Source organism: Ceratotherium simum, chromosome 13, assembly GCF_057802395.1.
Source record: "Ceratotherium simum simum isolate JZ-2026a chromosome 13, ASM5780239v1, whole genome shotgun sequence".
Lineage (NCBI taxonomy): Eukaryota > Metazoa > Chordata > Mammalia > Perissodactyla > Rhinocerotidae > Ceratotherium > Ceratotherium simum.
Window position 1 is genome coordinate 44657912 of NC_141912.1, and position 27942 is coordinate 44685853.

The following is a 27942-nucleotide window of genomic DNA, read 5'->3' on the forward strand; positions in this document are numbered from 1 at the left end:
TTGTAATTACATATTTATTTGGATGTTCGTGATTTTAATAGCTGTCTCACTCACTAGACTATAAGCTCCAAGTGGCCAGAGACTGGGTTGATTTATTCCCCCGTATTCATCATCCCAGCACAGGCCTGACCAAACAGGGCCCTCAAACATGGGTGGAACGAGAGGAAAAACATCAAAAGCCACAGCTCCCTTGTGTCACCCTCCATAGGCTAGCCCTTCTCTCCAGCTCCTCCAGATAGCAACCTCCAGGGCAGTGGTGAGGCCTCCCGCCTATGTTTTCTCATTTCTCTCTCTCTTCCTCCATCCCTCTGTGTTTCCACAGAAAGGGCAAGGGTCTGTGCTGGACAGAGAGGCTGCAGGACTGTTAGCCCCCCTGCCCCACCCAGTAAGGCCCTACTCTGCTCAAGGGACAATTTCCTTCTCTTGGTCTCCACCACAAGTTCACAGGGCAGGCCTGTCTAAAAATCCCCAATGCACACAGACATGCACTGGCGCAAAAGAGCTCTAGGGGGGAAAACTTTTCAAAAAGTCTATGCCATTTTAGTGTCATGTTATTGAAACTTCCCCTTCCCCAGAGGCTCAGTTCACGGCCGTCTGTGTGAAGTCTTTAAACAACAGTGTTAAGAGTCCTCAGCAGCAGTGAGGTGGAACCCCTCAGGGCCCTGCTTGCTCATATTTCAGTTTCTCTCCTCACTCAGGAGAGTCCATGTTTTCCTTCTGGTTGGCAGTTGCAGGCTAACCCAACGTGGGTGGAAACGACAGCCTCTGCCGTCTTCAAGAGAGGCAAACAGGCTCCGCCAAGTATCCCGGGGCTTTGGGAATCTTCTCAGAATCTCCATGCACCTGGGAAGCTCTTCCTTCCAGACGGGCTCTCTCCTCTCAGCTCAGGACTGTGCTGGCCCCAGGCTCTGGCCTCAGCAGTCCCCAGGACACCAGAAGGGCACATTGCCTGGGCCCAACCAAACTGCAGCAGCTGTGGCTCCAGCTTCCAGATGGGAAGAGGTGGAGCCCCCGGGCCCCAGACCCTGCCCTGGCTTCAGTCAGCACACAGCAGGGGCTTCCCTGAGATCTTCAGGTCATCGAAGGGCAAAAGAGCAAGGGGCTGAGAAAGAGAATGGAGAGAAGCAAGATCAGGGCCCACAGGAAAAGGCAGCAGTTGGGGAGGGAGCTGGGGAGATCTGTTGGGCCATTTCCTCCCCACCAAATGACAGTTGAAGGACATCAGGGAACAAATCTTCCCACTAATCCCCAAACTGGCCTCTCTGGGCTAGGCAGAGTCCTGAGGCCTTAGGCAAGCCCTCACTCTCTAAGATAATGCCGGATTATCAGAGCTAACAAGGACCTAGGAGGTGATCCAGCCCATGGGTCTGTTTTTTTTTGGCGGGGGGTACTCACAAAACATTTTGAATATTTTTTTACATTGAACATTTAAAAATGGAAAAGACTGTACAGAAAATCTAGGTTTCATCTCTTGTAAAAAATTGCAAGGCCTGGAAACACCGGGCCCACATTCCTCCTCTGCAACCATCTGCTGAAGCTGAGCAGAATGACCCTCGGGCATAGACCCTCCAGTCTCCCGCACGCCCCACCACCCGCTGTCTTATACCTAGCCTGCTTCACTGATCACCTGAGCTGCAGGGCTCCTGCACTAGTCCAAGTGTGGGCCCCTTGGTCCTGACCAACTAAGAAACAGGCTGAGAGAGGGGCAGAGGCTTGCCCAAGGTCCCACAGTTGGTGAGTGGCAGTCGTGGATTACACCCCGGGACCCTAACTCCTTGGTCCTTCCAGCTGTTACAGTGCCTTTCTCTGCTATGGGTGTGGGAGGCCCTGGAGAGCAGAGCTGAGGGTCTGCCTCTTACATCCTCAGCCAGGTCCTGTGGAGTCTCATCCTCCACGTTCCGCAGCAGGGAGTCAGCACCCGCCTCACACAGAGTGGATGAGATGCTGCTGAGGCCCCGGCCCGCCGCGAGGTGCAGGGGTGTGCACCCATTGAGCATGCGGGCGTCTACCCGGGCACCAGCCTGGAGAAGGAACTGCACCAGACCCCGCTCCTGGGTCTCCACGGCCAGATGCAGTGCTGTCTTCCCACTCGTGCCCTCCTGGAGGGGAAGAAGGATGTCAGCCAAGGCCCTCAAGAGGCAGCGTCCTGAGCCTGGCCCCAGATAAGGAGGTGAGTGCTACCACTTCTGACCGCCGTGCAGGGGGCCAGGGGCTGGACCCAGTGGTGGGGCAGGCCCTGGGCTGGGCAGTGCCCTGACTGGCCGCCTCACCTGTGCGTCAATGTCAGCTCCATTCTGAAGCAGCAGTTCCATGAGTGGCCGGTTCCTCTGAAGGGTGGCGATGTGGAGACAAGCCAGACCTGGGATGGGGTGAGGGTGGGGACTGCTCATCTGCAGCCCAGCCACCAACCCTCTCTCTCTCTTTGTCAGGGACCTCCCTACCCCTCAGCCCCAAGGGACCCACTGCCCACTCAATGCCTCTGATCACAGGACTGTTAAAACACAACTCAAAAACCCCCTCAAAAGTCTGAGGGAAAGGAACTCAGAGTTTCCACCTTTTCAGAATCATGTTATTGAAACTTGCACGCTTCAGGGGTCAGGTTGCTGAGTGACACCCCTCATACACACACCCTCCCCCAACACACACCCCCTCCCCCGACACATACACTCTCTCTCTCTCTCCTCTCTCTCTATCCCCCACACCCCCCCCAACTCTACCTGCCTTCAAGCCTCATCCAAAAGCCACCTTCTTCAGTGCTCTCTGGCTCCTCATGCCCCCAGCCCCTCCCCAGGGGCCACTTCCTCCCGCCAGCTCCCCTAGCCTTTTAGCTATCTCCTTTCTGCCTGGACCTCCCTTTGCTTAGAGAACTAGATCCAAATTTACATCCCTCCCCTCCTTCAAGTCTCTGCTCCAATGTCCCTGCTCCATGAGCTTCCCTGAGCACCCTATTTAAAAATCACAGTAACCCCCACCTCCCACATTCCACTTCTCGCTCTGCTCTGCCTCTCCTACAGCACTTACTGTCTTTAACCTATGAGAGAACCCACTTCTTGTATTTATTGTGTCTCAGTCGTTCTCTGTTTTGTTCACAGATGCAAGCCCAGCTCCTAGAAGATGTCTGGTACATAGAAGGCCCTCCGCACGTTTTTGTTGAATGAATTAATGAGTTCAACTAATCACTATAAAACTGAATATCTTGAGGGCAAGGTTAGCTCTCTCTTTAGCACACCTAGGTTCTCAGTAAATTCTAAAGCAGATTCATTCATTCAGCCAAGATGTACTGAGTACCTGTGTGCTTAGAAACAGAGGTGCGTCAATGGACAAGCTGTGACCCTCTCTTCCCTGAGGGTGGGATCTCTGTTTCCCATCCCCTCCTCATCCCAGGGCCCCTGAGGTTGCCTGCACCTTGCCAGTTTTGCAGCTGGAGGTCCAGGGAGTGGGCCGGTCCTCTGCCTGGCTCTGGCCGTCCCTCCAGCAGGCAGCGGGCACAGGCCAGATGCTGGCGCTGGCAGGCCACATGCAGGGCTGTGTCACCGTGCCGGTCCTGTAACACCCGGCTGGCCCCCTTCAGCACCAGGGCCCGAACTGCACCCGGCTGGTCCAGATGTACAGCCAGATGGAGTGCTGTCTGTAGGCACAAACAGAGGTCACAGGGCAGCATGCTCCCACCTCTGGGAACCTGCTAGGGTGGGCACAGGAATTGCCAGCTGCCAGTACCTTCTTTGAGGGCAGCTTATAAAGGCTAAGGCCCTGGTCTTCCAAGGAAAAATGACCATGCCCTTCTCCCTGTCACCCCTGACCAGCTCTTGGGGTCGCAACTCTGGAGGCAGGGGGAGGGAAGTGTCCCCCTGCTCTTCTTGTAGCCCCTGGAGAAAGGACAGATGGGGGGCCAGGTCTGGCCTCTCACCCTCTGGGGAGACCTCTGTTATCCCCAGGGGCTAGGATACAGGGAGGGCTTGGGGGAGGAGAGACAGAGGCACCAGGCAGTCTCCACCTGGCACACTCCTCTTTAAGCCTCCTTTCAGATGTCATCTGCTGTATTAAGCCTTCCCTGGCTGCTCCCCAAAGACACTGGATCCCACAGCAGCTGGTATGTGTCTCCATCACAACTCTTGTCACCACGCTGTAATTAGGTGTTGACACGAGTCCCTTAGCCCAGGCTGCGAACATCTTGTGGGCAAAGGCTGTGTCTTACTCGTGTCTGCATCGTCAGCTTCTAGCCCAGTGTCTGGCAAATAGTTTCCTGAGTGAGCAGCCTAAAGATGCCCGTTTGGCTGCTGGGATGGCTGCCAGGGCAGATATGGGTATCCGGGCACAGCCCACCCTCTCCACCCACCTGGTAAAGGTTGTTCTGAATGTCCAGGACCTCCTGGGGCAGCAAAGTCAGGCAAAAGAGCAGCACAGCTGGGGCCTCATGAATCACCGCCAGGTGGACCAGCCTGTAGGGCAGGGGCAGTTTAGTGTCAGGGCCCAGGCCAGAGAGAGTGGGCTGGGGTCCTGGGGTTAGAAGGAACACATCAACCTGTAAGCAGCCATCCGTAGGGTAGGTGCAGGAAGTGAGAGTTTGAGCCAGGAAGTGAGGGTTGGTGCGGGAAGCCAGGATCCTGGGGGTGGGAGCTCAAAAGCAGTTCCCATCTCTGGCCTTCAGGAGGGCCTTGGCTGAGTGGGAGTGTGGGCAGGGTGCTGATGGGACCAGCGCCTTCCTGTCCAGCCTACCCACACCCCGCTCCCCTCCAGCCCAGGGCCCTGCCAGGCAGCTGCAGCTCAAAGCCAAACCGAAAGCTGCCAGCGTAGTGCAGAGGTGGTTTCCAAGGCTGAGCGCCCCACCTCCCCCACCCCAACAGAGAGAACAGAGAGGGCAGGGGTGCGGTCACCCCCACCCCCAGCAACTCCATGTCACACAGTCCAGGGGAGAGAAAACAGAAGCTCTGGGAAGAGGAGCAAGGACAGTGCAGCATCCTGTCCTGCCACCCTCACAGGGAGTTAAGAGGGCCACTCTTCAGAAAGCACACACTGGGCGGGGCCTGACCAGAGGCCCTCTGCTCCTGTGTGCACCTCCAAGGGGACGTCTGTGCAGTGCAGAAAATGTGTGTTTGTGGGGGACAAAGAGCCTTAACCTAGGAGTGGGGGGAGGTGGGCAGCAGGGAGGGGAAGTTCCAGTCCTGGGGTTTCCCCACATCAGGTGGGGAAAACGAAAGCCCGAGCTGGAGGGTCTAGGCCGCAGGGACAGCTGCCTTGGGGCATTAGTGGGGGGGGGGGGTGCTTAACTCAAAGGCCTGTCTGGGCTGGGGAGGGGGCTGCTCAGGAGGAGGGGGCAGGCTTGGCAGCAGGCGGCAGGAGAGGCCCAGGAGAGAGTGACGGAGGGAGGGAGGAACTGCTCTGGAAATCCCCTAGGCCAGGGCCTGCTCTCTGGGTCACATTCCTGCAGCCACCTCCCTCTTTCCCTCAGTCTCCCCTCCTCCCACTTCCTCTTCCCATTTCCATATGTCCCACCACCAGACACCTCTGAGGGAAGAAAGTGCCACCTCCTCTCAGGGGACCGGAGTCTTGACACCTCTCCCTCCACCTGCCACAGTCTAGACACAACACCTGTCTCTAACTAGAGTCGGGAAAGGCTGGGGCTGAGAGGCTAACAAAGGAGGGCAGTGGCAGAAGTCCCCACTCCCTGGGTCAAAGGTCAGCCATAGGTATTCTGCATGGAGCCCCCACAATCTTGTTCTGGGCCTGAAGGCTGGTGATCTGGACACAGAGTACAAAAAGGCCCGGGGTCACGCCTCTCCCACCACTGGGTCCAGAGGCTGTCTTTGTCAAAGGGCACCCAGGATCAGGATGTCATCTCCAAAAAGCAGGTCAGCACAGATACCTCCTGGCTCCTCTACATGCCTCCTCAGTCCAGCATCCCTGATCCGGGACTCCAGCCGCCTCCACTCTGTTTCTCACCCCCAAATCCCAGCCACCGTCAGGGTTTTCTTCCAGAGGAGCAAATCCTCAACTGGCCAGCCCTTCCCACACAAGTGCTTCTTACTTCAACTGCCTCCTAGCCCCATCCCCACCAAGTCCCACCTGGACCTGGGGGAGGAAGGATAAAGTGAGGGGGTCAGACATGACAGCGAGAGGGATTTGGGGGGCTCAGGAGGTGGAGAGTGTCGGTAAGGCTGACTCCAGCCTTCACTTCCCCTTTCTCAGCAGAGGAGGAAGTAAGCTGGGGCAGCCAGCCGCCTGTCTGTCTGCTGGGGCAAGAGTGCCCCGGCTTGGCTCACCCCCTCCTCCTCAGGGTCAGCCTCAGCTCTGCACCCTGGCAGCACCCCTACTCCTGGCTTCCTGGCCCCCACTGGCAACCTGCAACTGGCATCTCCTGTTCCTTGAGACAGAGCATTCTGAGGTCAGGGGCCGGGAATCTCAGATATTGAGCAAACAAGGATGCCCTCTCTCCCAGCAAGAAAAAAGACTGGACTGGTCAGGGGAATTTTCTCTTCCTAGTGGTGAGTTATTGCTGGGTATCCAAGATGCTAGCTGGGGTCCCAGGTGCCCGTAAGGACCCTGCCAAAAGAGGGGGCAGAGAGATGATGCCAGGTCCTCTGGTCGGGGCCTGGCGAGAGCTCAAAAACGGGCTGAGAGTCAAGTTTGGAATTTGGAAGAGAGACTGGGGACTGCCCCTTCCAGGGCGGGTGCCTTGAGGAATCCTCCTAGTGGGGGTGTCCGGCCTGTTGTGGCTCTGGGGAGGCCCGGAGTTGGAATTGGGAAGAAGAGGTGCTGTCTCAGCCTAGCCCCCATACTCACGTGTCTCCGTCCTCAGAGATGTAAGTGAGGGCTTCCAGCTGCTGAGGGTTCAGCGCCCCCGCAGGGGGGAGCGGCGAGCCTGGAGCTGGGTCCTCGGTCTCGGGGCTCCTCAACAAGGTCAGGGGCTCGGTGAGCGACGAGGAGCCATAGGTGGAGTCAGCCCGCTCCCCATCTGTGTCTTCCTTCTCCTGTGGCTCCTTGGCGGTTCGGGGAGGATGGGTCCAGGGCTGGGAGCCGCCGCCGTCGGAGGGCCCGGAGGCCGAGGCCGGGGCAGGGGCGGGCTCGGGCAGGGATCGCAGAGAGCGCAGAGACTCGATGCCCGAGTCATACTGGCTCTCATCCGTCTCGTCCGGCCCCTTCCTCGCCTCCGACATGCCCGCGGGGGCCGGGTCCGAGCAGAATCCGGCTCCGGGCTCCGCCGGCCGCCTTTCCGGGTTGCAAGGCTGCCGCGTAGAGCCGGCGCCCGGCCTGGAGCGGCCTCCTTCCCAGGTTGCGGGGCCCGCAGGGGTCAGTGAGAAGCGCCGACGGGGCTCGGGGCACCGGCGAGGTCCACCGCAGCGGCTACTCGGGCAGCCGGGCAACCCGCTCGGACGCGCGCGCTCGCCCCGCCCCAGGCCCCGCCCCCGACGGGCGCTTCCGGGCCGAGGCCCCGCCCTTCGGAATCCCCCTGACCCCGCCCTCTGCGTTGGCTCCCAGTCAGGGGTTACCCGGTCTGACTCACTCGAGCGTTAACTCACCCAGTCATTCATTCATCCAACTATTCACTCATTTACTCTTTTCCCCTTCCTTCTTCATTCTATTCATTAATTCCATGCATTCTTTCTTTCCACTTCCTCCATTTCTTCATTCATTCTTTTCCATTCATTCATTTATTTATTCGTTTCCTTTTAAAGGAATATTTATTAATCGTCTGCACAAGCTGGGCGTCTTGTGGGGAGGGCACGTGGGTGATGGGATGGGGACGCATTGCTTCCTATCCCTGGCCCATTTGTCTCAACTTCTTTTGCTTTCTCATCTACCAGTGCCCCGGAGTTCGGGTAGGGAAAGGGGACACTGCTTGTCTTTAAAGGAGCAGTTCTCTGTTCGGGTCCTCGATAGAGGGTCTCCTGTGTCAACTTCCCGGATCACACAGAATGGGACATGAGGATGTGTTTTGTGTGTGTGTGTGTGTGAGGAAGATTGGCTCTGAGCTAACATCTGTTGCCAATCCTCCTCTTTTTTTTGCTGAGGAAGATCAGTCCTGAGCTAACATCTGTGCCCATCTTCCTCTATTTTATATGTAGGACACCGCCACACATGGCTTGATGAGTGGTGCATAGGTCCGTGCCCAGGGTTCCAACCTGCAAACTCCTGGCCACCGAAGTGGAGCGCGCAAACCTAACCACACCACTGGGCCAGCCCCGAGGATGTGTTTTTTGAAAGTGGGTTTTCTCAAGCAGACTGTTGTCTAAAAAAAGCAGAATGGTCATGTTTTTTGTTGTCTAAAGCAGCAGAACGGTCATTCCTGACAGGGGTGAAACACTGGTGTCAGGTGGTTACAACATCTGGTTACCCCCAGTGGTCAGAAAAGTCTAGTTTCTCATGGTGGGGCCAGGATGGGGAGGCCCCAGACATGCTGGGCTGCGCTCTGCTGAGGTCCCCTCCACAGCCCCAGCCCCAATGCCAGCGCATCTTTCCTCTTTCCCCGGGCCTAGGGAGGCCATAGGGAAACCCCACTCACATAGTGAGCCCCCAACCAGCACCCCATGATTTATTCCCTACCCCAAGTGCTATCGACCTAGGGCCAGCAATATCCTTAGAAGGTCATCCCCAAGGGAATATCTCCCCTTTCTATCTCTGGCATTTGGGGGAGGAAGCTGGGATGAGCGTAGTTGGCCACTAACCAGCTTCCCTACTGCCCTCCCCCATGCAATCTTGTTTAGTCATCCATCACCCATCCATCTATTCACCCATTTGACAAACATGTATGAAGCTTCTCCTGTATGTCTGACATTGTTCTCTCTGCTGGAAGCAAAACTGAATATCACGGTAAGGGTAATAACCAACAACCACACCCCCCAACCACCAGAAAATGTCCCATGGTTCTAGCCTTCAAAAAGCCCCCTGGCAATTACGATACAGAATGATTGTGCTGAGACAGGAGTGAGAACAGGGTGCTGTGGGGGCACACAGTGGGGCCAACAACCCAGTAGGCAGGGAAGTTTCCATTTGAACTGGAAATGGGAAGGGAAAAAGGCTGGGGAGAAGAGAAGTACCTAGTCTCTGGAGGGGGCATGAGTGGAGAGAGAAGAGAGTGGGGAGGGCAGACGGGAAGAGATGACCCACTGTTCTCCTTCCCCATAGATGATCAGAGTGGGGAGGATGTGTTAAGCATGAGGCAGTGAGGAACCAGGAGGGGAAAGCCCAAGGAAATTGAGGCATCTCCTTCCCTTGGGTCAGTGTGATTTCAGATGTTCTCAACTTCCTCCCCTGACGTGTTCCTCTCCCCTCTTCAAAGGCTGGAGCAAAAAGTACAGTCATAAACTGCAGACACAGACCACTTGGGTTCAAAACCTGGCACTATCACCCCGTCTTAAAGTTGGGAAGCTGAGGCCCAGGGAGGTGAGTTGACTTGCCCAAGGTCAAACAGTCAGAAAGTGCAGAGCTGGGTTCTCCTGTCCCTAATCCAGAACTTTAAAAATGTTTTCAGTGAAACTTTTTTTCCTTTATGAAAGTCTAAGGAATTGGGACTTCTGAGTCCTCTGCAAGAACACAGGAACGCAGGAGGGTGCAGTGACTGCTCTTCTCATTCATACAGAAGCTGAATTTAAGGAAAAACCTAGCCCAATCCAGTGTGGTGTCTGGCTTTGAACCAGAACAGGTGTGTGGCAGCCCCTTTTCTGGCCACGTGGGGTCAGCATTGAGTCACCCACTGCTGCCACCTAGCCTGCACTGTGACAGGAAGCCCTTCTGGGGACACTTCAGGAATGGGGAGAGGGACTGTGGCAGTGTCATCTGGAAAGATGACCTGGAGACTTTGACTCAGGTCACAGGAAGGTCAGGGTCCTGACCTTGCTTCCTCAGCCCCAGTCTTCTCTGAGGCTGGGCTCCTCTGCTGTTGTTTTCTGATTTCCTTTGTGGTGCCCCCCTACCCCCACCCCAGCGAGGCTCATCTTCAGGAAACAGGTCTGGTTGCCATGATGACCAGCTGGTAAGCTGGATCCTTCCACAGCATCCTCCCTTCACCCCTCTCTTCCCTGGGCTTCCAAGGACGGGTCATGTGTGTGAGTGGAGAAGGGGGGTGGTGGTCTTTTATCTCTTGGGCGCTCTGGGGTTGCCCAAAAGACGTTGGGCTATCTCTCTTCCAAAGCCCCCTGAGGTGGAGATGGGAAAGCAGTGGGGGTGGCGGGCAGCAAGAAGATAACTAAATGGGGCGTGTGAGGATCCTATCTGGGTTAGGAAAGGCCAGGGTTAGGACCTCTGCTCTCTGTCTGCAGTGAACTAGGTGGAATGAGCTGAAACCAGAAGAGGGGTTGGAGTTAGCTGTGAGGCAGGACTTCCTAAAAAGCATGGGTGGGAGACATTGGAATGAGCCACCAGGTGAGATTCCTCCTGTGCCATGGGAGTGAAGGAGAACCCCAGTCTCTTCAGAACCAGACCCTTCCTCTGTTTGGGCAGGGAGGATGGATTCACTGATCTGGGGAGGAGCATGCAGGCTGTATAGTTCTGAAGCACTAGGCTGACAGAGAGCCACCCTCACCTCAACCGGAAAGGGAAGAGTAGGAAAATGGAGGCAGAACCAGGAGCGGGGTGTGTGTGTGGGGGGGCTGGAGGCAGTGGCTCTTCTGCCCCAGATGAGGACAGGACCATTCCAGCAGATCAGTGTGCCCGTCCCCTATCCACAAAGATCAGATATCCAGGCTTTGCTTCAAGCTAACTTCCTACTCCCAAATATCCCCATGGACCTTTTAATGGGAAAGATCTGGATTCTAGGACTAGCTCTGTGAGTCCTAGCAGGTGACCTTGCATAAGTCACTCACCCTCCCTCTGCCTCAGTTCCTTGTGGGTAAATGGGGACACAGTGACTATATGTCAAAGACTTTAATGTAGCATATGACACACAGTAGGGGCCCATAGTGACTGTGCACACACCCAGACACACACACACGCATCGCCTTTATCCTCCTCTATCATAATGATTGCTTTCCATGTCCCCAGTCCCCATTAGACTTTATGCTCCTTAAGGGTAGGAAATTGTGTGTTTCATTTCTGAACAGGGCACACAGTAGGTACCTAATACCTGTTTATTGAATGGATGCATTCAGGAATGAATGAGTGAATGAATGAATGTCAGTTTCCTTTCTGCTATCCTAGGAGGTGCAGGGAAAAGCAGTGTGGGGGGAAGTCACAAAGGGGTAGGCTACCTGCATTCACTCAGCCTCACCTGTGGTCTGTGACTTTGCCTCCTACACTCACAGAAGAAGGTCAGAGCCTTAGAGATTGTCCAGTCAACTTCCTCACTGCATAGATGAGGAAACTAAGGCTCAGAGAGGGGAAAGCACCTGCCCACGGTCACACGACTCATTAATGGCAGAGCCAGGGTTAAGAATTAGAACTCAGGTTTCCTGACCTCCAGCCTGGGGCAATGTACACACGTCATTGCTTCTCTGGGGCTCTTCTCCTAGGGAGGCAAGATGGCTCAGTGAAGGCTGGTTCCACTGTCCTCCCCTCTGCCCTCTGTTAGTCCTTTCTCACATCTAGCTCCAATCCTTTCCCCTTCACCCTATTCCATCCCTGTCCGGCTGGGTCTGGCCTCTGAAGTCTGGCTCCTGCCTTAACCCTTTACCACCCAACTGGGAATAAGGATTTTCCCTGGCATTTCAAGACTCAATTTCCTCTCCCCACCCTCAGCCCCAGGAACTTGCCGGAACCAAGGATGGGGAAGGATGTTGGTTGAACCTCTGGCGCCCCCTCCACGGAGAATAGATGGACAGGAGTTGCGGTATAGATCTTCCTTAGGATGGTGGGGTGGGGGTGCAGTGAGCACGGCTGGAAGTGGGGAAGGGGTGCGCAGAGCCCCTGTTGCTCTCCCCTTTGGAGGGTGGTTATTAGGTAGGCTTGGGGAAGGCGGAGTTTGGGGGGCCGGAGGCGGGGCTCCTGCGCTGGGAAGAAGAGGGGGGGCGCGCTGGCTCCAGCTCGGCTCAGACAAAAGGCGGCGGCGGGAGCGGGCGGGAGGCGGAGCGGCGCCGCGAGGGCCTCAAGGTGACACCCGGCCCCGGCCCCGGCCCCCCCCAGCCCGGCCCCCCAGCCCGCCTCCCCACCCCCAGCCCCCAGCCCCTTACCCCCGGTGCCCTTTCCAGGCCCCCTCCCCCCGGCGGGGGGTGGGGAGCAGCGAGGGCCCCGCCCCCTCCCGCCCCCTCCCCTGGGCCCGCGCAGGATGCCCGCGGCCCCCGGCAGCCCCCCGGGAGGCCCTGAGCTCGACGCGCCCCCTCTACGCCATGTCCCCCCCTGGCTCGGCCGCGGGAGAGAGCGCCGGCGGCGGCGGCGGCGGTGGCGGCCCCGGGGTCCCGGAGGACCCCACGGCGGCGGCGGCGGACGAGGGCCCCGCCCGAGAGGAGGTGAGAGCCGGCGGCGCCCCTTCCCCGGGCGCGACTGCAGCCTGGCCCCCCATCCCCCGCCACGCGCGGCCCCCGCGGGTTCCGCCGCAGCGCGGCCGGCGCCCCGCACCCCGAGGCGGCCGCCGCAGCTGCAGTCCCGCGCCGCTGCCCCCACCCGCGGCCGGAGCTGTCCGCGGTGGCGGGGAAGGGGCCGCGCCGGGGGCGGGGCTCGGGGGGGGGGGGGTCCCGGGTAGGGGGAGGGGCCTAGGGGCGGAGCCTCGCGGACCCCGGGCGGATGGGGGTGGGGAGGGCGGCAGGGATCCTAACTTGCGGAGGGGGATGCTATCTTGAAGGCCAGGAAGGGCGACTCATGGGGGCTACAGAGACAGGGGAGTAGCATGGGGAAATGGTGGTGTTACCGCAGCTGGGGTCTTAAGGTCACATGGGTACAGAGGCGATGCCCCCTGGGGTCACTGGGAGTGTGTGTGGGGGGAGGGTGTGCACCTCTCTCTTCCAATGTCCATGCAGCCCCCGCAGGGGGCCCTGAGCCCAGGAATCCTTCAGAGTATTGGTACTAAGCATATACCTAGTTGGGGGCCCTACTCTTCAGTCCTCTGAACCTGGAGACAAAGGGACTGAGGAAAGTACCAAGAGCACCCCTCACCTTCCCCACCCTGTCTCCCATGCACACTCGTGCACACACACACACACTGCACTAGGGCAGAAGCACACAGGCGGGGACAGACCTGCAGGTAGAACCCCGTTCAGATGTGCTCTCATTGGGACAAGTGCACACCCAGGTGGGCACACGAAGGTGCACATATACACCCGCCCCCCAGGACAGGGCTCCTGGAAAGGCACGTGTACCCTAATCTTGTTTGTGTATGCTGTGTGCTGTCTCCTAGCCCACCTACCTATCTGCACTTCCAGATCTTTCTCTGACTCCACACCAGGTCCAAGGCCTGCTGCCTGTTACTGTGCTCTGCCTTTCCACTCTTGTCTCCCTTCCCCTTGGCCAGCTTCCAGGTCAGGCCTGGGGAATTGAGGGAATAAGTCAGGATCTCAGCAGGAGGGCGTGTGCGGGGAGGAGTGGGAAAGCACAGGCCACCACCAGAAATCCAGCTCAGTCCTCGTCTATTAAGAGACTGCTCGGTGCCAGCACCCTGGTAGGCAAGGGGATGCAAAGAGAATGAGGCCTGCCCTCAGGAGCACCCAGTCTAGTGGGGTGCCAGACATGTAAACAACTCACCGGGGTGACCAAGGGACAGAACGTTCCAAGTCCTTTAACAGGCCCCGGGAAAGCACCAAAAATCATTTTGTCTTGACAAATGGCTGGGCTGCAAACGTCTTCCTCCCTACCCCCCCTACCCCTGTCCCACATCCCCTCCCCCCAGCCACATGCCTCTGCCCTTCTGGATATCTCTTCCTGGACAGCTTTCTGCTCACGGGCGCCCAGCCCCCTGCCTCCCGTCTTAAAACAGGAGAAGGATGTTAGGGTGCAGGAGGGAGACTCACAGGGGGCCTGGGGTCCAGAAAGTGGGGGAAAGAGACAGGGATTGAGGTTTCCTTCCAAAGGAGGTACGAGGCTGGCTGTGAGGGACAGGGAGGTGGACGGGTCAGAGAAGAGTGGCTCTTCCAGAACCCAGGACTGAAAAAATCTGGAAGTGAGGGCCCCACCTAAGTGGGAAGATGATGTCAGTGGGCCCCTCCCTTCTTTCTTGGAACACCTGGAAGGGGTCCGGGCTGGGGACCTGCCTTCGCTGATGCCTGTCTGTCCTCCTCTGTCTTCCCCATCCACACCTTCTCCTGTTTCATTGCCATCTTTGCATCTGTCTTTGGACTCTGTTTGTCTGGGTGCCATCCTATCCGTCTCTCCTCTGTCACCTGGGCCTCCTCCCTCCATCTCTGGCTCTGATCCCTCTCTGTCACTCTCTCTCTGCACTTCCCTGTATTGGCATTCTGTTCCCTTTTCCTGTCCTCATGGCTCACTCTGGATCACTTCTGTGTTTATCTCTGGTCCTTGGCTCTCATCCTGGTCTTACCTTTTCTCTCCACATCCTTGTCTGTCTCTGCCTGTCCTCCCTGGTGCTGGCATCTGCCTCTCCATCCCTGCATCCATCTCTGTGCTGGGTCCTGCCACTTCTGTCTCACTCCCCACTCATCTTGGCCCCTTTCCCTGCCCATCTGAGCAGCAGCGTCCCATCCAGCCCTCTTTCACCAAGTCCCTCTGCCGTGAGTCCCACTGGAAGTGCCTGCTGCTCTCACTGCTCATGTACGGCTGCCTGGGGGCCGTGGCCTGGTGCCACGTCACCACGGTGACCCGCCTCACCTTCAGCAGCGCCTACCAGGGCAACAGCCTCATGTACCACGACAGCCCCTGCTCCAACGGCTATGTCTACATCCCCCTGGCCTTCCTGCTCATGCTGTACGCCGTCTACCTGGTGGAGTGTTGGCACTGCCAAGCCCGCCATGAGCTGCAGCACCGTGTTGACGTGAGCAGTGTGCGGGAGCGCGTGGGCCGCATGCAGCAGGCCACGCCCTGCATCTGGTGGAAGGCCATCAGCTACCACTATGTCCGCCGCACCCGCCAGGTCACCCGATATCGCAACGGAGACGCCTACACCACCACCCAGGTGAGGGGCGGGAGGGAGCACAGGCTAGTCCAGATGGGAGGGGGTGCTGGGACCCTGCGTGACTGCCCCCAGGCAGAGACAGGCAGCAATGAGCTCCTGTGGGCCCTGCGACAGGAAGGCAATCATAACAACCATAATAACAGCAAACACTAGCAGCCAGGCTCTGCTCCAAGTGCTTTACAAATCTTAAATCATTTATTTAAACCTCACAACAACACTATGGAGTAGGTAACTTATCCTCATTTTACACATGAGGAAACCGAGGCTTGGAGAGGTTAAGTAACTTGCTCAAAGTCAAACAGCTAGTATGTGGTGGAGCTGGGGTTTGAACCCAGGCAGTCTGGCTCCAGGATCTATACTGTTTAGTGCTTAATGATTGGAGACGGCTTCACATGCATGTCTCACAGCATGCTGTCACCTGTTCAGTGAGGTGGCTACTACAAAGTCCTCTTTCACAGGTAAGGAGACCTAAGCTCAGTGACTCGCCCAAGGTCTTCAGCTGCTAAGTGGTAGAACTAGACTCAAACCCAGGGCTTGGATCCCAAGTCCTGTCAGCTGGCAAAAAGGTGGAGGTAGTTATGGGAGGCCCCATGGAGAGTGGGGGAGGGGGCTGTCAATCAGCACTTCCTGGACCCGCCAGCATTAGACATATTGGGGCTCCGGAGGAGGAGGAGGAGGAGGTGGGGGAGGAGATTTTCCCAGATGAGGGTAATCTCTGTCTCAGTATTGGGATGGGTAAACAGAAGCCTGGGGCCCGTGAGAATCAGGGAGAAGGCTGGGTGATAGCTAAGATGGGGACCTGGAGACCAGAGACGAAGGTGTTCCCAGGGAGCTCCTCTGGAGGGCCTACTGGAAACACACTTGGGAAGGGAAGAAGGGCAGGCTGTTCGCGGTGACGAGAGGTAGTGTGGGACAACGGAGGCAGTGGCAAAAGGGTCAGGCAAGCAGGAGGGGCAGTTCATGGCCAGGGTCTGAGCCCCAGACGAAGCAGGGCTTAATTAAAATTAGAATGCACACAGGTACGGATGAGTTCTAGTCCGCCCTCATTCTAACTCACTGATTAGGCTGAGGGCCTCAGGTTCTCTATAAACTAGATGGTAAGATCCTAGCCGGCTCCAACCAGGATGGGCTCAGGGTCTGACCAGGCAACAAGAGCGGCGATGGGGCAGACGAGGGCGCGCGGACAGAAGCGACTCCCGCCGCCTTCCCCGGCGCCGCAGGTCTACCATGAGCGCGTCAACACGCACGTGGCAGAGGCCGAGTTCGACTACGCGCGCTGCGGCGTCCGCGACGTGTCCAAGGCGCTGGTGGGGTTGGAGGGCGCGCCAGCCACGCGGCTGCGCTTCACCAAGTGCTTCAGCTTCGCCAGCGTGGAGGCCGAGAACGCGTACCTGTGCCAGCGTGCGCGCTTCTTCGCGGAGAACGAGGGCCTGGACGACTACATGGAGGCGCGCGAGGGCATGCACCTCAAGAACGTGGACTTCCGCGAGTTCATGGTGGCCTTCCCGGACCCGGCCAGGCCGCCGTGGTACGCCTGCTCGTCGGCCTTCTGGGCCGCGGCGCTGCTCACGCTGTCGTGGCCGCTGCGCGTGCTGGCCGAGTACCGCACGGCCTACGCGCACTATCACGTGGAGAAGCTCTTCGGCCTGGAGGGCCCGGGCTCCGCGAGCAGCGCAGGCGGCGGCCTGAGCCCCAGCGACGAGCTGCTGCCGCCGCTCACCCACCGCCTGCCGAGAGTCAACACGGTGGACAGCACGGAGCTCGAGTGGCACATCCGCTCCAACCAGCAGCTGGTGCCCAGCTACTCGGAGGCGGTGCTCATGGACCTGGCGGGGCTGGGGGCGCGCTGCGCGGGGGGCGCGGCCGGCGGCTACGCGCCGGCGTGCCGCTACGGCGGGGTGGGCGGCCCGGGCGTGGCGGGCGTGGCCCCATACCGGCGCAGCTGCGAGCACTGCCAGCGCGCCGTCAGCAGCTCGTCCATCTTCTCGCGCAGCGCCCTGAGCATCTGTGCCAGCCCGCGGGCCGGCCCGGGGCCCGGCGGAGGGCCGGGCTGCGCGGGCAGCCGCTTCTCGCTCGGCCGCCTCTACGGCTCGCGGCGCAGCTGCCTGTGGCGCAGCCGGAGCGGGAGCGTCAACGAGGCGAGCTGCCCCACGGAGCAGACGCGGCTGTCGAGCCAGGCCAGCGTGGGGGACGACGAGGACGACGAGGAGGAGGAGGCCGGGCCGCCGCCGCCCTACCACGACGCCCTCTACTTCCCGGTCCTCATCGTGCACCGGCAGGAGGGGTGTCTGGGCCACAGCCACCGGCCGCTGCACCGCCACGGCTCCTGCGTAGAGACCTCACTGTGACCTCCTGCCCCTGGACGGGTCTGCCGGCCTCCCCCTGCCCCTCGAGGACTGTGCTCCCTGCGTGTAGCAGGGGGAGTCGCCATGCTGACTGAGGCTGTGCTGGGCACGACGGGGGACGTGGTGGGCGGAGGCAAGGGTGCGCGGGACAGGCCCGGATAGGGGCGCGAGCCCCGCCTTCCTTGTACACAAAGAGATAGATGGAGGAGGGTGGGGTTGGGCAGCCCTGAGAGCATCCCACCCGGCGGAGTCGTCTCTTCCAGCCCCGCTCCTGCGTTCCTAAGGGGACACCTCCCCTTCCTACAGCACACTTGAAGTTTCCCGTCCAGCCTTTCAACGGATCTTCTGACTGTTATGTGGTGACTGTGCGGTGGGACCCACGTTGGGCCTCGTCTCAAGTGAGGGGTCCTCGCTGTGCAGCTGGGGAGGTTTAGAGGCCGTGGGAAGGGAAATTGGGGCTTTCCTTCCTCCCTGCCTCGCCCCACTGGGCCCTTTCTTTACTGAGAGGGCAGTGGTTTGCTGAACAGCAGGGCTGGCTTCCAACCAGCTAATGAATTCAGTGGGTCTGAGGCCGGGGCCAGGTGTCAGCCCGGATACTCCATCTCAAAACCGTGGAAATGTTGCTATCCTCTTCTTGGCGCTGGCCCCAAAAACCGGGGTTTCCTTTCTGCCACTCCCTCCGCTGTTGTTTATCTCGCTGGGCCCCGGGAGTCCGGCTTCTGGAGGGAGTGTGCTCACCACACAGACGTCACTCCCCCCCGCCCTTCCCTCCGTCTCCCTGGCTCTGAAGAGCTGTTACCAGCGGGAGACGGGAGTGGGGAGGCAAAATGTGGAGGGCAGTGTGTCTCACTCAGTCCCTTCTCTAAACTGCAGCCTCTGGGCAGCAGCCTCCTGCTCTGGGTTCTGGGAGGGCACTCCTTTCAGAGAGGCTGAGATACCACCCAGACAGGACTCGCTAAAGCTGGCCGAGGTGAATGACTGAGTGGGGAGGGTGGGAAACAGACCTGGGTGACAACGAGGAACACTGGAAACAGGTGGGAGTCAAAGAGGAGAGGGCAGGGAGGGTAGAGTGGAAGGACCTCCAGAGGTGGGGGTGTCTGTGGGGGGCGGCCCTTGCCTCCCCGAGACTAGTGGGGAGGAGTGGAGAGTGGTGGTCCCCACACATTGCCTCTGCCGGGCAGAGGATGGTGTCACAAGCAACACCTGGAGGAATACTCAATTCCAGTGGCAGGGTCAGAGGCAGGAGTTCTCTCAATCTTGCCTGACTCCTCTGTCTTCCCCTATCCTGTGAGCTGAAGCCCTGCTGTGTGTCCCAGGGTCTTCATAGGGGCATCCTGCCACCACCCCAGGGCGCTGGCCCCACGTCCTGTTCCTCTAAAGCTCTCATGCCGCCCTCTCTCCCCCATGACTCCCACCCTGATGTACTTCCGCGTGCATGTCTGTGTAAAACCCTCCTGCCCTCCCAACTCCCCTGGCTAAAGTTTTCCCAGCAGACTTAGCACCCAGGGATTGAGCTCACATTTCAAGCTGGAGAGGATAACCCTTGGGCCCCCAAGATATTGTTCAGCCCAGATGCTTCTCACTTCACCTGAGCCGACAGAGCTCCTCTTCCTTCCCTCAGCCTCTCCCATCTTCCTCTAGCCTAGCCAGCCTGCATCTACTGAGGGCGTGGCGTCCACCTATGCAACATCTCCTCTGGCTCCTGTGCCCTCCTTCCCGGGGGCACTTGGGAGGCACAGATTATGGGGACACCACGGCCTGTGGCCATCAGGGGTTGAGCTTTACTTTGATGTGGAGATAGCTGAGTGGAAGGGAAAGGAGGCCGGAGAAGGGGAGTTTGGGCAGGAGGGAACAGCTGCCTATGAGGTTTCTGGGCAGCAGTGTCCACCTGCCTGCCAGCACTGAACCCGCCTGGACCCTGAGTCTGTGCTCCTCAGGGGCCTGGCGTTTGGAGCACCCCTCTTTCCTCTGAATGGACATCTGTGAGGTACAGGTGGTGAGCTGTGGCCTCAGGCCCCTCTTCTTGGTCAGCTGGCACCTGGAGATCATGCCCTTGTGTGAGGGCAGCCTGGCCACCTCATGGCTCCAAGGAGGGAGGAACTCAGCTTCTCCTCCCTCAGGCCCATTCCTGGGACAGCCTGAGCTGGGAGGAGGGGAAGGGGGGCACCTATTATTATTTTTGCCTGTATTGACCATTTCTGCCTAGGTCTTGTCACACAGACAGCCTCACCTCCCACACACGCACAGACTTAGAGAGAAACCACTTCTTTGGTCTATTTTCTTGATAGCTGTATTGATTGCCAGGGAAAAATGAAAACCAGAAAATTAATTAATCTCTAAAATTAAACTTTACACTGAATGTTCTTGTTTCTCTAATTAGAACCTCTGCTAGCAGCTGTGGCTATGTACATACACACTCACACCCTCACACCTACACGTTAGCACTCTGGAACTGTCAGAGGGTGTCAGGCACACACAGACTCTAGGTGGCCCGGACAGGCACATACGTGCAGTCACTCCCAAGCCCCCTTTGGTGCTCTGCTCAGCGCCTGCTCATTGGAAGGAGTCCCTGGATAGCAGGCGCCCCTAGGCTGTGGTTGCAGCCCATGACCCACCCTTTGGAAACATGGGTTTGGAGGTTCTGGGCTGCTCAGCGCAAGGAGCATGGAAGATGGGGCTCCGCGTGAATCCATTAGTCAGTCTTCGTGGCCCTATGGGTTGATGTGATTCCTGTGAGTGTGGCCCCAGGGTGGGCAGCTGCAGAGTGACGGGGACTTGTGGAGGGTACCTGGAAAGCTCCATGTGTCCTGGGGACAAGGGCTTGTGGGGTGGGCTGGGCCTGGCTGGGGAGAAGACAGGTCTCTGTCAATTGGGTGCATCACACTGTGGCCTTTCTGTCGTGGATTTCCAAGCGCAAAGATTGTACAAATCAAACTGGTGGATAATAAAGTTGCGGATGACTCACCAACTTCCCTTCCCAGTGTGGCACTTCCCCCACCATCTCCTGGGAAGCTCTTTGGGGGGGCCACTGGGTCTGAGCCCCTCCTGTCACCTTGTTTCTCCCTTCCCAGATTGGGAGAGAGGATTAGGGGATGGCATGGCCAGCAGAACTGGATCACTTAAACAGAGTCAAGTAATAGGGAGGTGGCATCTGCAGGGGTGAGGGTGGAAGAGCCGGGCGAAGCTCTGCTGTAGCCAGAGGATGGAGAGAGAGTGTAGAGACAGAGAGTGTGTGTGTGTTTGAAGGTCAAGAGGTTAAGGATCTGTTCAGGAGAAAGGAAAATGGTAGGGAGGGTGGTCAGGGAGATGGGTGGTCCTCGTGGGAGAGTCTGGGCGGATGCAGTCCCTCAGAGTCCTCTCTGCTTTCCCTATTCCTGGAGGAAGTTGGTCATTTCAGGGGGTCCAGTAATACCCTCTCCCTGTGTATGGGGGCTGGGTCCCACTTCATACCCCTTCTTCCCCTATTCCAGTCCCCTCCCCCTCCTCACATCTTTATCCACACAACCCTTGATCACTCACCCCAGCATATTCGTGGTCTCCTCCTCCCCCTCCCTCTGGACCAGTGGGATAGTCTGCAGCAGGCAGGGCAGGCGCACAAAGTGAGTGATGGGGCACTGCCCCAGCCCTGTCCCCCATATTATCCCACAGGGTTCTCAGGGCCCTTGGCAGTGATTGGCGACATGAAGTGGCTGGGATTCAAGGCCCGTTGGTGGGCTGCTTCACGGTTGGCACAGAGGGCCTGGCCAATGAGGTACTCGCTCTCCTGGGATACGTCTGATAGGCGCAAGTCAAACTCCAGGAGGGTCCTGTTGTCTGACATGCCTTCCAGGAGCTGCTTCCCGCCATCCTGGGAGAGGAGTACAAGGGAAGGGGTCATTTTACATCACTGCCCAGGATCACACACACATACACATATTTATGTATAGATGTGACTGAAACAAAAGTTTCACAAAACAATACTTAACCTATTTGTGAGCACACTGGCGTTTTCTATTCTATGCTATCCTAGTCTATTCTATTCCATAAGAAAATGGTGCTCAAAACTCACTAAATTGATTTTTCAACCCCAATGGTTTGAAAAACATGGCTCTGTGGCAGCGATGGTAATCCCATTCCTCCAGTTCAGCCACGGGCATGTGAGACAAATCTGGCTAATGAGATGTGAGGAGGAAGTCTGGAGGGAGTGACTTCTGGGAAGGTTCTCCTCACTCTGAAAAAAGAACAAACGAGAGGGGTGTTCTCCTTTTTTCTGCCTCTGAGCATGGCCCTCTGTGAGGGGTAGCAGCCGTCTTGGCACCACGAGAGGAGCACCAGAGAGGCCATGGCCATGTGGCGAGAGAAGGGCACTGAGCCAAGGAATTCACCAACCCCAGAACCCCATACCCTGGGGCTTCTGACTAGGAACAGCATGAATATTCCTCTTGTTTATGCCATTTCCTGGTTAAGCTTCCTGTTACTTGTAGCCAAGAGCATGCCCTCTGGAGACAGTGTGTGAGCAAGACTATTCTCTGGGGAGGGTTAGTAGAGGGTGCAGGGCCCTGACTGGAGCACACAGAGGGTCCCCCTCGCCCGTCCTCACAGCTCCAGCCCCTTCTGGGTTGGGTGGGCCATGCCCAGTAGGAAGGAATTTCATGGTGGGAGGTAGAATGCTGCTGTTATGTAGTTGTGATGCTACGGTGTGTTGCAAAGTCAACTTAATGGATTACAGAAGCATTAAAGAAAATGGAGTAGATAGACTATAAAGGAAAACATCAGCATATAGCACAAGCAGTAAGAGTAAATTTCAATTATATTGATGTACGTGTTCATGTAAGTTGCGTTTCTTACTCTGAGACTTGGTCAAGAAAATTTGAGAGGCATTGTCTATTGGAAAGGACCCAGGCTTTCAATCAGTCCTGGATTTGAATCACAGCCCTGCCACTTTCTACTGACTAGATGCTCTTGGGCAACTCACTAACCTCTCTGAGACTCAATCTTCCCTCTGTAAAGTGGAGGTAAGAATACACATTTTACTAGATAACTGTGAGGATTAAAGGAGGACTAATGAATATTGGGTGCTTAGTATAGTATATAACCCTGAGTAACAGTGACAGCTAGCAATTATTGAGAACCTAGCCAGTGCCTGCAAAGGTTAAGTATAACTCATTTAATCCTCCCAGTAACAACACATAAAGTAGATAATATTATTATCCCCATTTTACAGATGAGGAAATGGAGGCCCCAGAAAATTAAGTAACTTAACCAAGTGCTAAATGGCAGAGCTGGGATTGGAACAAGGTAAAGTCTGTGATCTTAACAATTATCCTGTAAGTACCCCAGGGCACTTGGATCCCACACCCACCCCAAGGTGCCAAGGTCTCTCCTTGGCCCTGCCTGCCCCAGAAGCGGTGGCTCACCAGCCCAATGTGGTTGCAGGACAGGTTGATGCTGGTGAGCGTGGTGTTGATGGCAAGCACCTGGGAGAGGAGCGTGGCGGTGGGCTCAGACAGCTCATTGCCACCGAGGTGCAGCGTGGTGAGGCACTTGTTGGTCTGCAAGGCGTGGGCAAGCGCCTGGCCGCCCTCATCCTCAATGCAGTTGAGGCGCAGGTTGAGGGAAATGAGGTTGGTGTTGTGTGCCAGGGCGTGAGCCAGCGACTGGGCCCCAGGTGCACGCACCTGGTTGTTGGCCAGGTTGAGCACACGCAGGCGGCTGTGGCTCAGCAGCTTGGCGGCGGCACGCCCGCCACGGTCCCCGATGAGGTTGTGTGACAGGTCCAGCTCCTCTAGGGCTGGGTGGTCCAGGAGGCTGCGAATTAGGATGCGTGCCTTGTCGTCGTCCACCTTGCTTCGGGTCAGCCTGAAGATCTGTGGGCAGGTAGAGGGTCTACGGTACCTGGCAGCCAGGAACAATCTGCCTGCCTGCCTGCCTTCTGCAGGTAAAGGAGGGAGCCACAGGGAGGCCTGAGGTTCTGCTCACCTGGTGTTGGCCACCTGGCTGGCTTTTGGACAGGGCAGGCCTCCCTAGTATGGCAGAGTGGTGCAGCATTGGTGGCAGGTAGTAGGGAGGAGAGGCTAGTATTTATCAAGAAATTCCTATGTGCTTGGCATGCCGCTAGACCATTTCCCAACCGTTATCTCTAACCCTCAGCATCCCAGTGAGGTAGAGGAGTTCTCTCCCTTTTACAGATAGAAAACAGAGGCCTAGGGTGAATACATCATTTGCCCAGAGTCACACAGTGATTGAGCTGCAGAGGCAGGTTTGGAATCCAGATCTGTTTGATGTCCCAGCCCCTCACTGCGCCCTCCTCAGCTGGCTAAGACCCACCAGGGTAAGGAGAGGACCTCTTTGAAGGAGATTGCCAGAGTAAGAACAGGGGGGAAAGTGGGAAGAGTGAGAAACAGGAAATGGATTTTTCTGAGTCAATTCTAACCCCTAGGACTCCTAACGACCCTGTGTACAGCAGAGCGGAACCCCCATCGTTTTGCCCCATCCTCTCACCATCTGGCACTGTATCAGACAATGCTCTGCTGCTATTCATAGGGTTTTCATGGCCAATTTTTTCAGAAGTGGGTGACCAGGCCCTTCTTCCTAGTCTGTCGTAGTCTGGAAGCTCCACTAAAACCGTCCACCATGGGTGACCCTGCTGGTATTTGAAATACCAGTGACATAGCTTTCAGCATCACAGCAACACGCAGCTGCCACAGTATGACAATGACAGACGGGTGCTATGGTTCCCTAACTGGGAAACAAACCCTGGCCAAGGTGGTGAGAATGCTAAATCTTAATCAGTAGACCACCAGGGCTGGCTAGGAAATGGATGGGATGAAGAAAAAAGATAAAAGAAAGGGGGTAGGCCTAGCATTATGCATATTGGAGATGGGAGCCACTACCCCTTTCTTTCTCACTGGCTTGCTCCTGGATCAACCCCGCTCTCTATTTTCTGCATATCTGTGCCCAAGCAACTGACATGATGGAAAAAGTCACATGACAGGACTGGTTGGTATCACCGAACCACCAGTAGGCCCTCAATGCTGTATGCCAATTCAACTCTGTTTCTGTGGCCGACAGACTCTCCCATAATCTACGACAACTATTTTAACCTTCTCCAGCCTCCTCAAACTTCAGGGGGTCACCCTACAGCGTCCTTTCAGCAGCTAAGTCTCCTCCTGCCTCCCCAGCCATTGAATGGGAACCCCTCATTTTCCTAATACCAAACACAAACCCACCGCTACCCACCACATCCACTCTCCTCTGCCCAGAGCCAACTGTCCCACCTCAGTCCTACAGCCCACCCCTGCCGGGAACCTTCCCTGGTCAATGAACCTGTGCCTCTCTCCTGTACTCAACCCCTTTCTTGCAATTGGTTGGAGCTTTACATTGGTTTTAAATACTTGCAAGTTTCTTCTTAAGGAAACCCAATCCTGTCACTTATTACAGCTCTACCTTTCACCTCCTTCACAGCCAAGTTCTTGAAAAAGCTGAGCACAGGCCTTCCATTTCCTCACTTCCCACTCTCCATAAGCTTCTGATCTGGTCTTTGCTCCTGGCACCGCACTGACAGCTCCCCCCAGTGACCTCCACGTTTGCTAAATCCAGTCCATAGCTCCATCCCACCTTGTGCTGTTAACCCCCTCTTCCTGAAATGCACCCCTCCCTTGGCTCTGTGACACAATGCCCTGTCCCCTTTTTCTTCCTCGGATTTCTGACAGGCTCTCCCTCTTCCAACCAGAATATTTGGCACATACTTATACTAAAAAAATTATTCATTGTGTATCTGAAATTCAGGTTTACTGGATGTCCTGTATTTTTATTTGCTAAATCTGGCAATGCTATCCTAGGTGGAATGTTACATTTATATGATTGCTGATTAGTGCCTTTTATCTCACCAGACTGTCAGCTCCAGAGGGCACAAATGGTATAATTTTGCTCATTGCTGAATCTTCAGCACCTAGGACAGGGTCTAGAGGGCAGATGTTAGTTGGATGACTCAATGGCTGGTGAACTGGGAGGGCAGTTCATCTCTGCATCCCTAGAATCCAGCTTGTTGCGGGGTGCCTAGAAGGTGCACAAAAGGTCAGTGAATGAGAAGGAAATGGGAGGAAGAAGATGGTGATGGAGGAAGAGAAGGGGAGAGGGAATTGGGGAGAGGCTGAGAACGGGAGGAGAGGGAAAGCTGGGGGCAGATGGTACCTTGAGGGTGTGGCATGCCTTGATGGTGGCCGCCAGGGAGTGGCAGTCGTGGTAGGTAAAGAGGAAGAGGTTCCACTCAAAGTTCATGCCACAGTCCTTGACACCGTACACCAGGTCCAGCTCCTCCAGATGGCTCAGGCCAGCCACCAGGTCACCCAGTTGGTAGTGGTCCATGGCAGGCTCCTCCATCTCTCCCTCGCTGCCCGAGTCGGACTGTTCCCCACTCCGTGGCCGGGGCAGCAGCTGCACGGGCGGAAGGAACTGATCCACATGGATCCTGCGCACGTAGTTCCTGCAGAGCGGCAGCAGGTCGAGGATCACTGCGGGGTCCGTGGTGCCTGGGATGAAGTACTTTAGCAGGTTCTCCAGGTGCCGTTCGAAGAACATGCGCTTCCAGCTGCCGCCATACTTGGCCACGTAGCACACGGGCCAGCGCTGCATGCAGCAACGGCTCCAGTAGCCCTCATCATCAATCAGGTTGGCAGTCACAGCCAGTGGCAGGTCAGGTGACAGGTGGTTCAGGACCTTCTGCTGGTCTTCTGGGGGCAGCTGCTTCAGGATAGGGTTGTCTTCGGGAACAGAGGAAGGAGAGCAAGAGTCACAGTGTTGGGACACCCCACAGCATGGTGCCCGGGGCTGGGCCTGCCTGGGGGGACTGAGAAAGGGGAGACCCTCCCCTGCCCTCAGGGAGCCCCAGTCTGAGAGGGGAGATAGCCTTTCCTCTCAGGGAGTATCTAAGTGAGGAGACACAGCCCCTGGCTTTGGGGTGTTCCTGCCTGAAGGTGGACATCTTAGCATCTGGTCTCAGGGAGCACCCAGTCTGAGGAAGAATCTCAGGTCCAACCCTCAACTATCACTTAGTCTGAAGGAGGAGACAATCTCTGACTTCAGAGACTGCCAATCTGATTTGATTCATTCATCTCAAAACAACAAAAAAAATTTTGAGCACCTACTATGTGCCAGACACTATTCTAAGTGCTGGCACTTAGAGGATACAGGAGTGAACCAAACGGAAGAACCTGCTCCCTCTTATGAGGGAAGGCTTACTGTAGGTGTGTATATACATGAATATACTGTAGGGAGATGGTGATAAGTGCTGTAGACAAATTGATGGCCCTGTTCAGAGAGCGCCCCAGCCTACAGTAAGATAGGCTGGCGACTCATCTTTGAAAAGGATGAACATTTACAGAGCATAGAGTACAGGACAAACCAAGAACCTATACACACCATGGGAGACTCCAAGAGAGTGGAGGGCGGTCAACCAGGGAGGGCTTTCTGGAGGAGGAGATAGCTATGGCTTGGGCTAGAGAGAGTGGGAAAGGTGAGGAGAAGGCACAGGCATGGAAGGCACAGTGTGGGTGGGAGTCTGGTGGGGCCTGGAAGTGGGGGCAGCAGGAGAAACTGTCCTGGCCCCAGGGGGGAAGGAAGTGTTGAGTGAGGATGAAGTTGCTGTGTAGGAGGGCAGGGGCTGCCCTAGGACCCAGCCTCTGAGGCCTCGCCTCCAGACAGTCCCCACTCGCTCGGGCCCAAGGCAGAGACAGACTCACTCTGGAAGTTCTTGACGATGTGCTGAATGCAGAGCTCTCTGAGGAGGGGCACAATGGCCAGTGACCACTCAGCATCCTCAGCGATGATCCTGCGCATCCGACGTACACTGGCCCCAGAATTTGGGCCCTTGGACTTTCCGGGGGGTGGGGCCACTGAGGGCTTTGAGGGCTGCGGGTCTGTGCTTGAAGCGTGGCCTGTAGCAGAGGACCGGTCCTGGGTGGAGACTGAGGACCGGCTGGGGGCTGACATTGTTGGTGTTGTTATGGTTTCCTGCATGCTGGGGACTGGCAACACAGGGGCAGGTGGCCTCTTGGTGATGGCCTTGTGACAGGCAGTTTCTCAGACTGGCAGGTCCTTGATGCTGGTGGGAACCTGGAGCGAGAGGATGGGGTAGAGGTGTTACTTTGGAGGGTCTCGGTGGGATTTACCCAGAGAGGTAGCACAGAGTGGTTCTTAAGGGTCAGTCTCTGGAGTAGAGCAGATCCAGGTACAAATCCCACCGACCAGCTGTATGGCCTTGGGCGAGTTCCTGAACCTCTGTGAGTTTCAGGTGCCTCCCCTGTGAAATGAAGATAACAGTTACCATATAAGATGATTGGCAGGAGTGAATACAATAAGGCATCCAAAGAGGCGTAGTGTTCTGTGACACAGGAAACTGTAGCAAGGAGCAGCTCCACATTTTAGATAATAATAGCTCCGCAGCAATTACAAGCAATTGCTCTTTGCTGGACACATTTTCTTGTTTTTGTTTTTGTGAGGAAGATCAGCCCTGAACTAACATCTGCTGCCTACCCTCCTCTTTTTGCTGAGGAAGATTGGCCCTGGGCTAACATCCATGCCCATTTTCCTCTACTTTATATGGGACGCTGCCACAGCATGGCTTGACAA

At 56.8% G+C, this 27942-nt stretch overlaps 3 protein-coding genes across 4 annotated transcripts; 1 reads left to right on the top strand and 2 right to left on the bottom strand.

Annotated features, from left to right (window-relative positions):
• On the bottom strand, positions 1 to 7364 carry NFKBIE (NFKB inhibitor epsilon). The gene is made up of 6 exons (XM_004424069.3): positions 6781 to 7364; positions 4337 to 4439; positions 3406 to 3628; positions 2271 to 2359; positions 1860 to 2099; positions 1 to 1102 (listed from the first exon to the last, which is right to left on the bottom strand). Exons 1-6 carry the CDS (start codon positions 7152 to 7154, stop codon positions 1037 to 1039), a joined length of 1095 nt encoding a protein of 364 aa, XP_004424126.1. The 5' UTR covers positions 7155 to 7364; the 3' UTR covers positions 1 to 1036.
• On the top strand, positions 5435 to 21699 carry TMEM151B (transmembrane protein 151B). 2 transcript variants are annotated; one of them, XM_087438668.1, is made up of 4 exons: positions 5435 to 6482; positions 11671 to 12377; positions 14549 to 14989; positions 16210 to 21699. In XM_087438668.1, exons 1-4 carry the CDS (start codon positions 6104 to 6106, stop codon positions 17335 to 17337), a joined length of 2655 nt encoding a protein of 884 aa, XP_087294794.1. In that variant the 5' UTR covers positions 5435 to 6103; the 3' UTR covers positions 17338 to 21699. The 2 variants fall into 2 exon arrangements, with proteins under 2 accessions (XP_087294794.1, XP_087294795.1); XM_087438669.1 differs by lacking the exon at positions 5435 to 6482 and adding an exon at positions 9217 to 9381.
• On the bottom strand, positions 20821 to 27942 carry DRC5 (dynein regulatory complex subunit 5). Its single transcript, XM_014782657.2, has 4 exons — positions 27054 to 27942; positions 25507 to 26075; positions 22731 to 23180; positions 20821 to 21181 (listed from the first exon to the last, which is right to left on the bottom strand). The coding sequence occupies exons 1-4, from the start codon at positions 27328 to 27330 to the stop codon at positions 20972 to 20974; spliced, it is 1506 nt and encodes a 501-aa protein (XP_014638143.1). The 5' UTR covers positions 27331 to 27942; the 3' UTR covers positions 20821 to 20971.

Coding starts and splice junctions, on each gene's coding strand:
- TMEM151B (XM_087438668.1), top strand. CDS start 6,104: ATGACAGCGAGAGGGATTTGGGGGGCTCAGGAGGTGGAGAGTGTCGGT. Junction 6,483..11,670: donor GGAATTTTCTCTTCCTAGTG/GTGAGTTATTGC, acceptor CCCCACCCTCAG/CCCCAGGAACTTGCCGGAAC. Junction 14,990..16,209: donor ACGCCTACACCACCACCCAG/GTGAGGGGCGGG, acceptor CCGGCGCCGCAG/GTCTACCATGAGCGCGTCAA.
- NFKBIE (XM_004424069.3), bottom strand. CDS start 7,154: ATGTCGGAGGCGAGGAAGGGGCCGGACGAGACGGATGAGAGCCAGTAT. Junction 2,360..3,405: donor CCAGCTGCAAAACTGGCAAG/GTGCAGGCAACC, acceptor ACCCCATCCCAG/GTCTGGCTTGTCTCCACATC. Junction 2,100..2,270: donor GAGCTGACATTGACGCACAG/GTGAGGCGGCCA, acceptor CTTCCCCTCCAG/GAGGGCACGAGTGGGAAGAC.
- DRC5 (XM_014782657.2), bottom strand. CDS start 27,330: ATGCAGGAAACCATAACAACACCAACAATGTCAGCCCCCAGCCGGTCC. Junction 26,076..27,053: donor CATCGTCAAGAACTTCCAGA/GTGAGTCTGTCT, acceptor CTGTTCCCGAAG/ACAACCCTATCCTGAAGCAG. Junction 21,182..22,730: donor CCTGCAACCACATTGGGCTG/GTGAGCCACCGC, acceptor CTCCTCTCCCAG/GATGGCGGGAAGCAGCTCCT.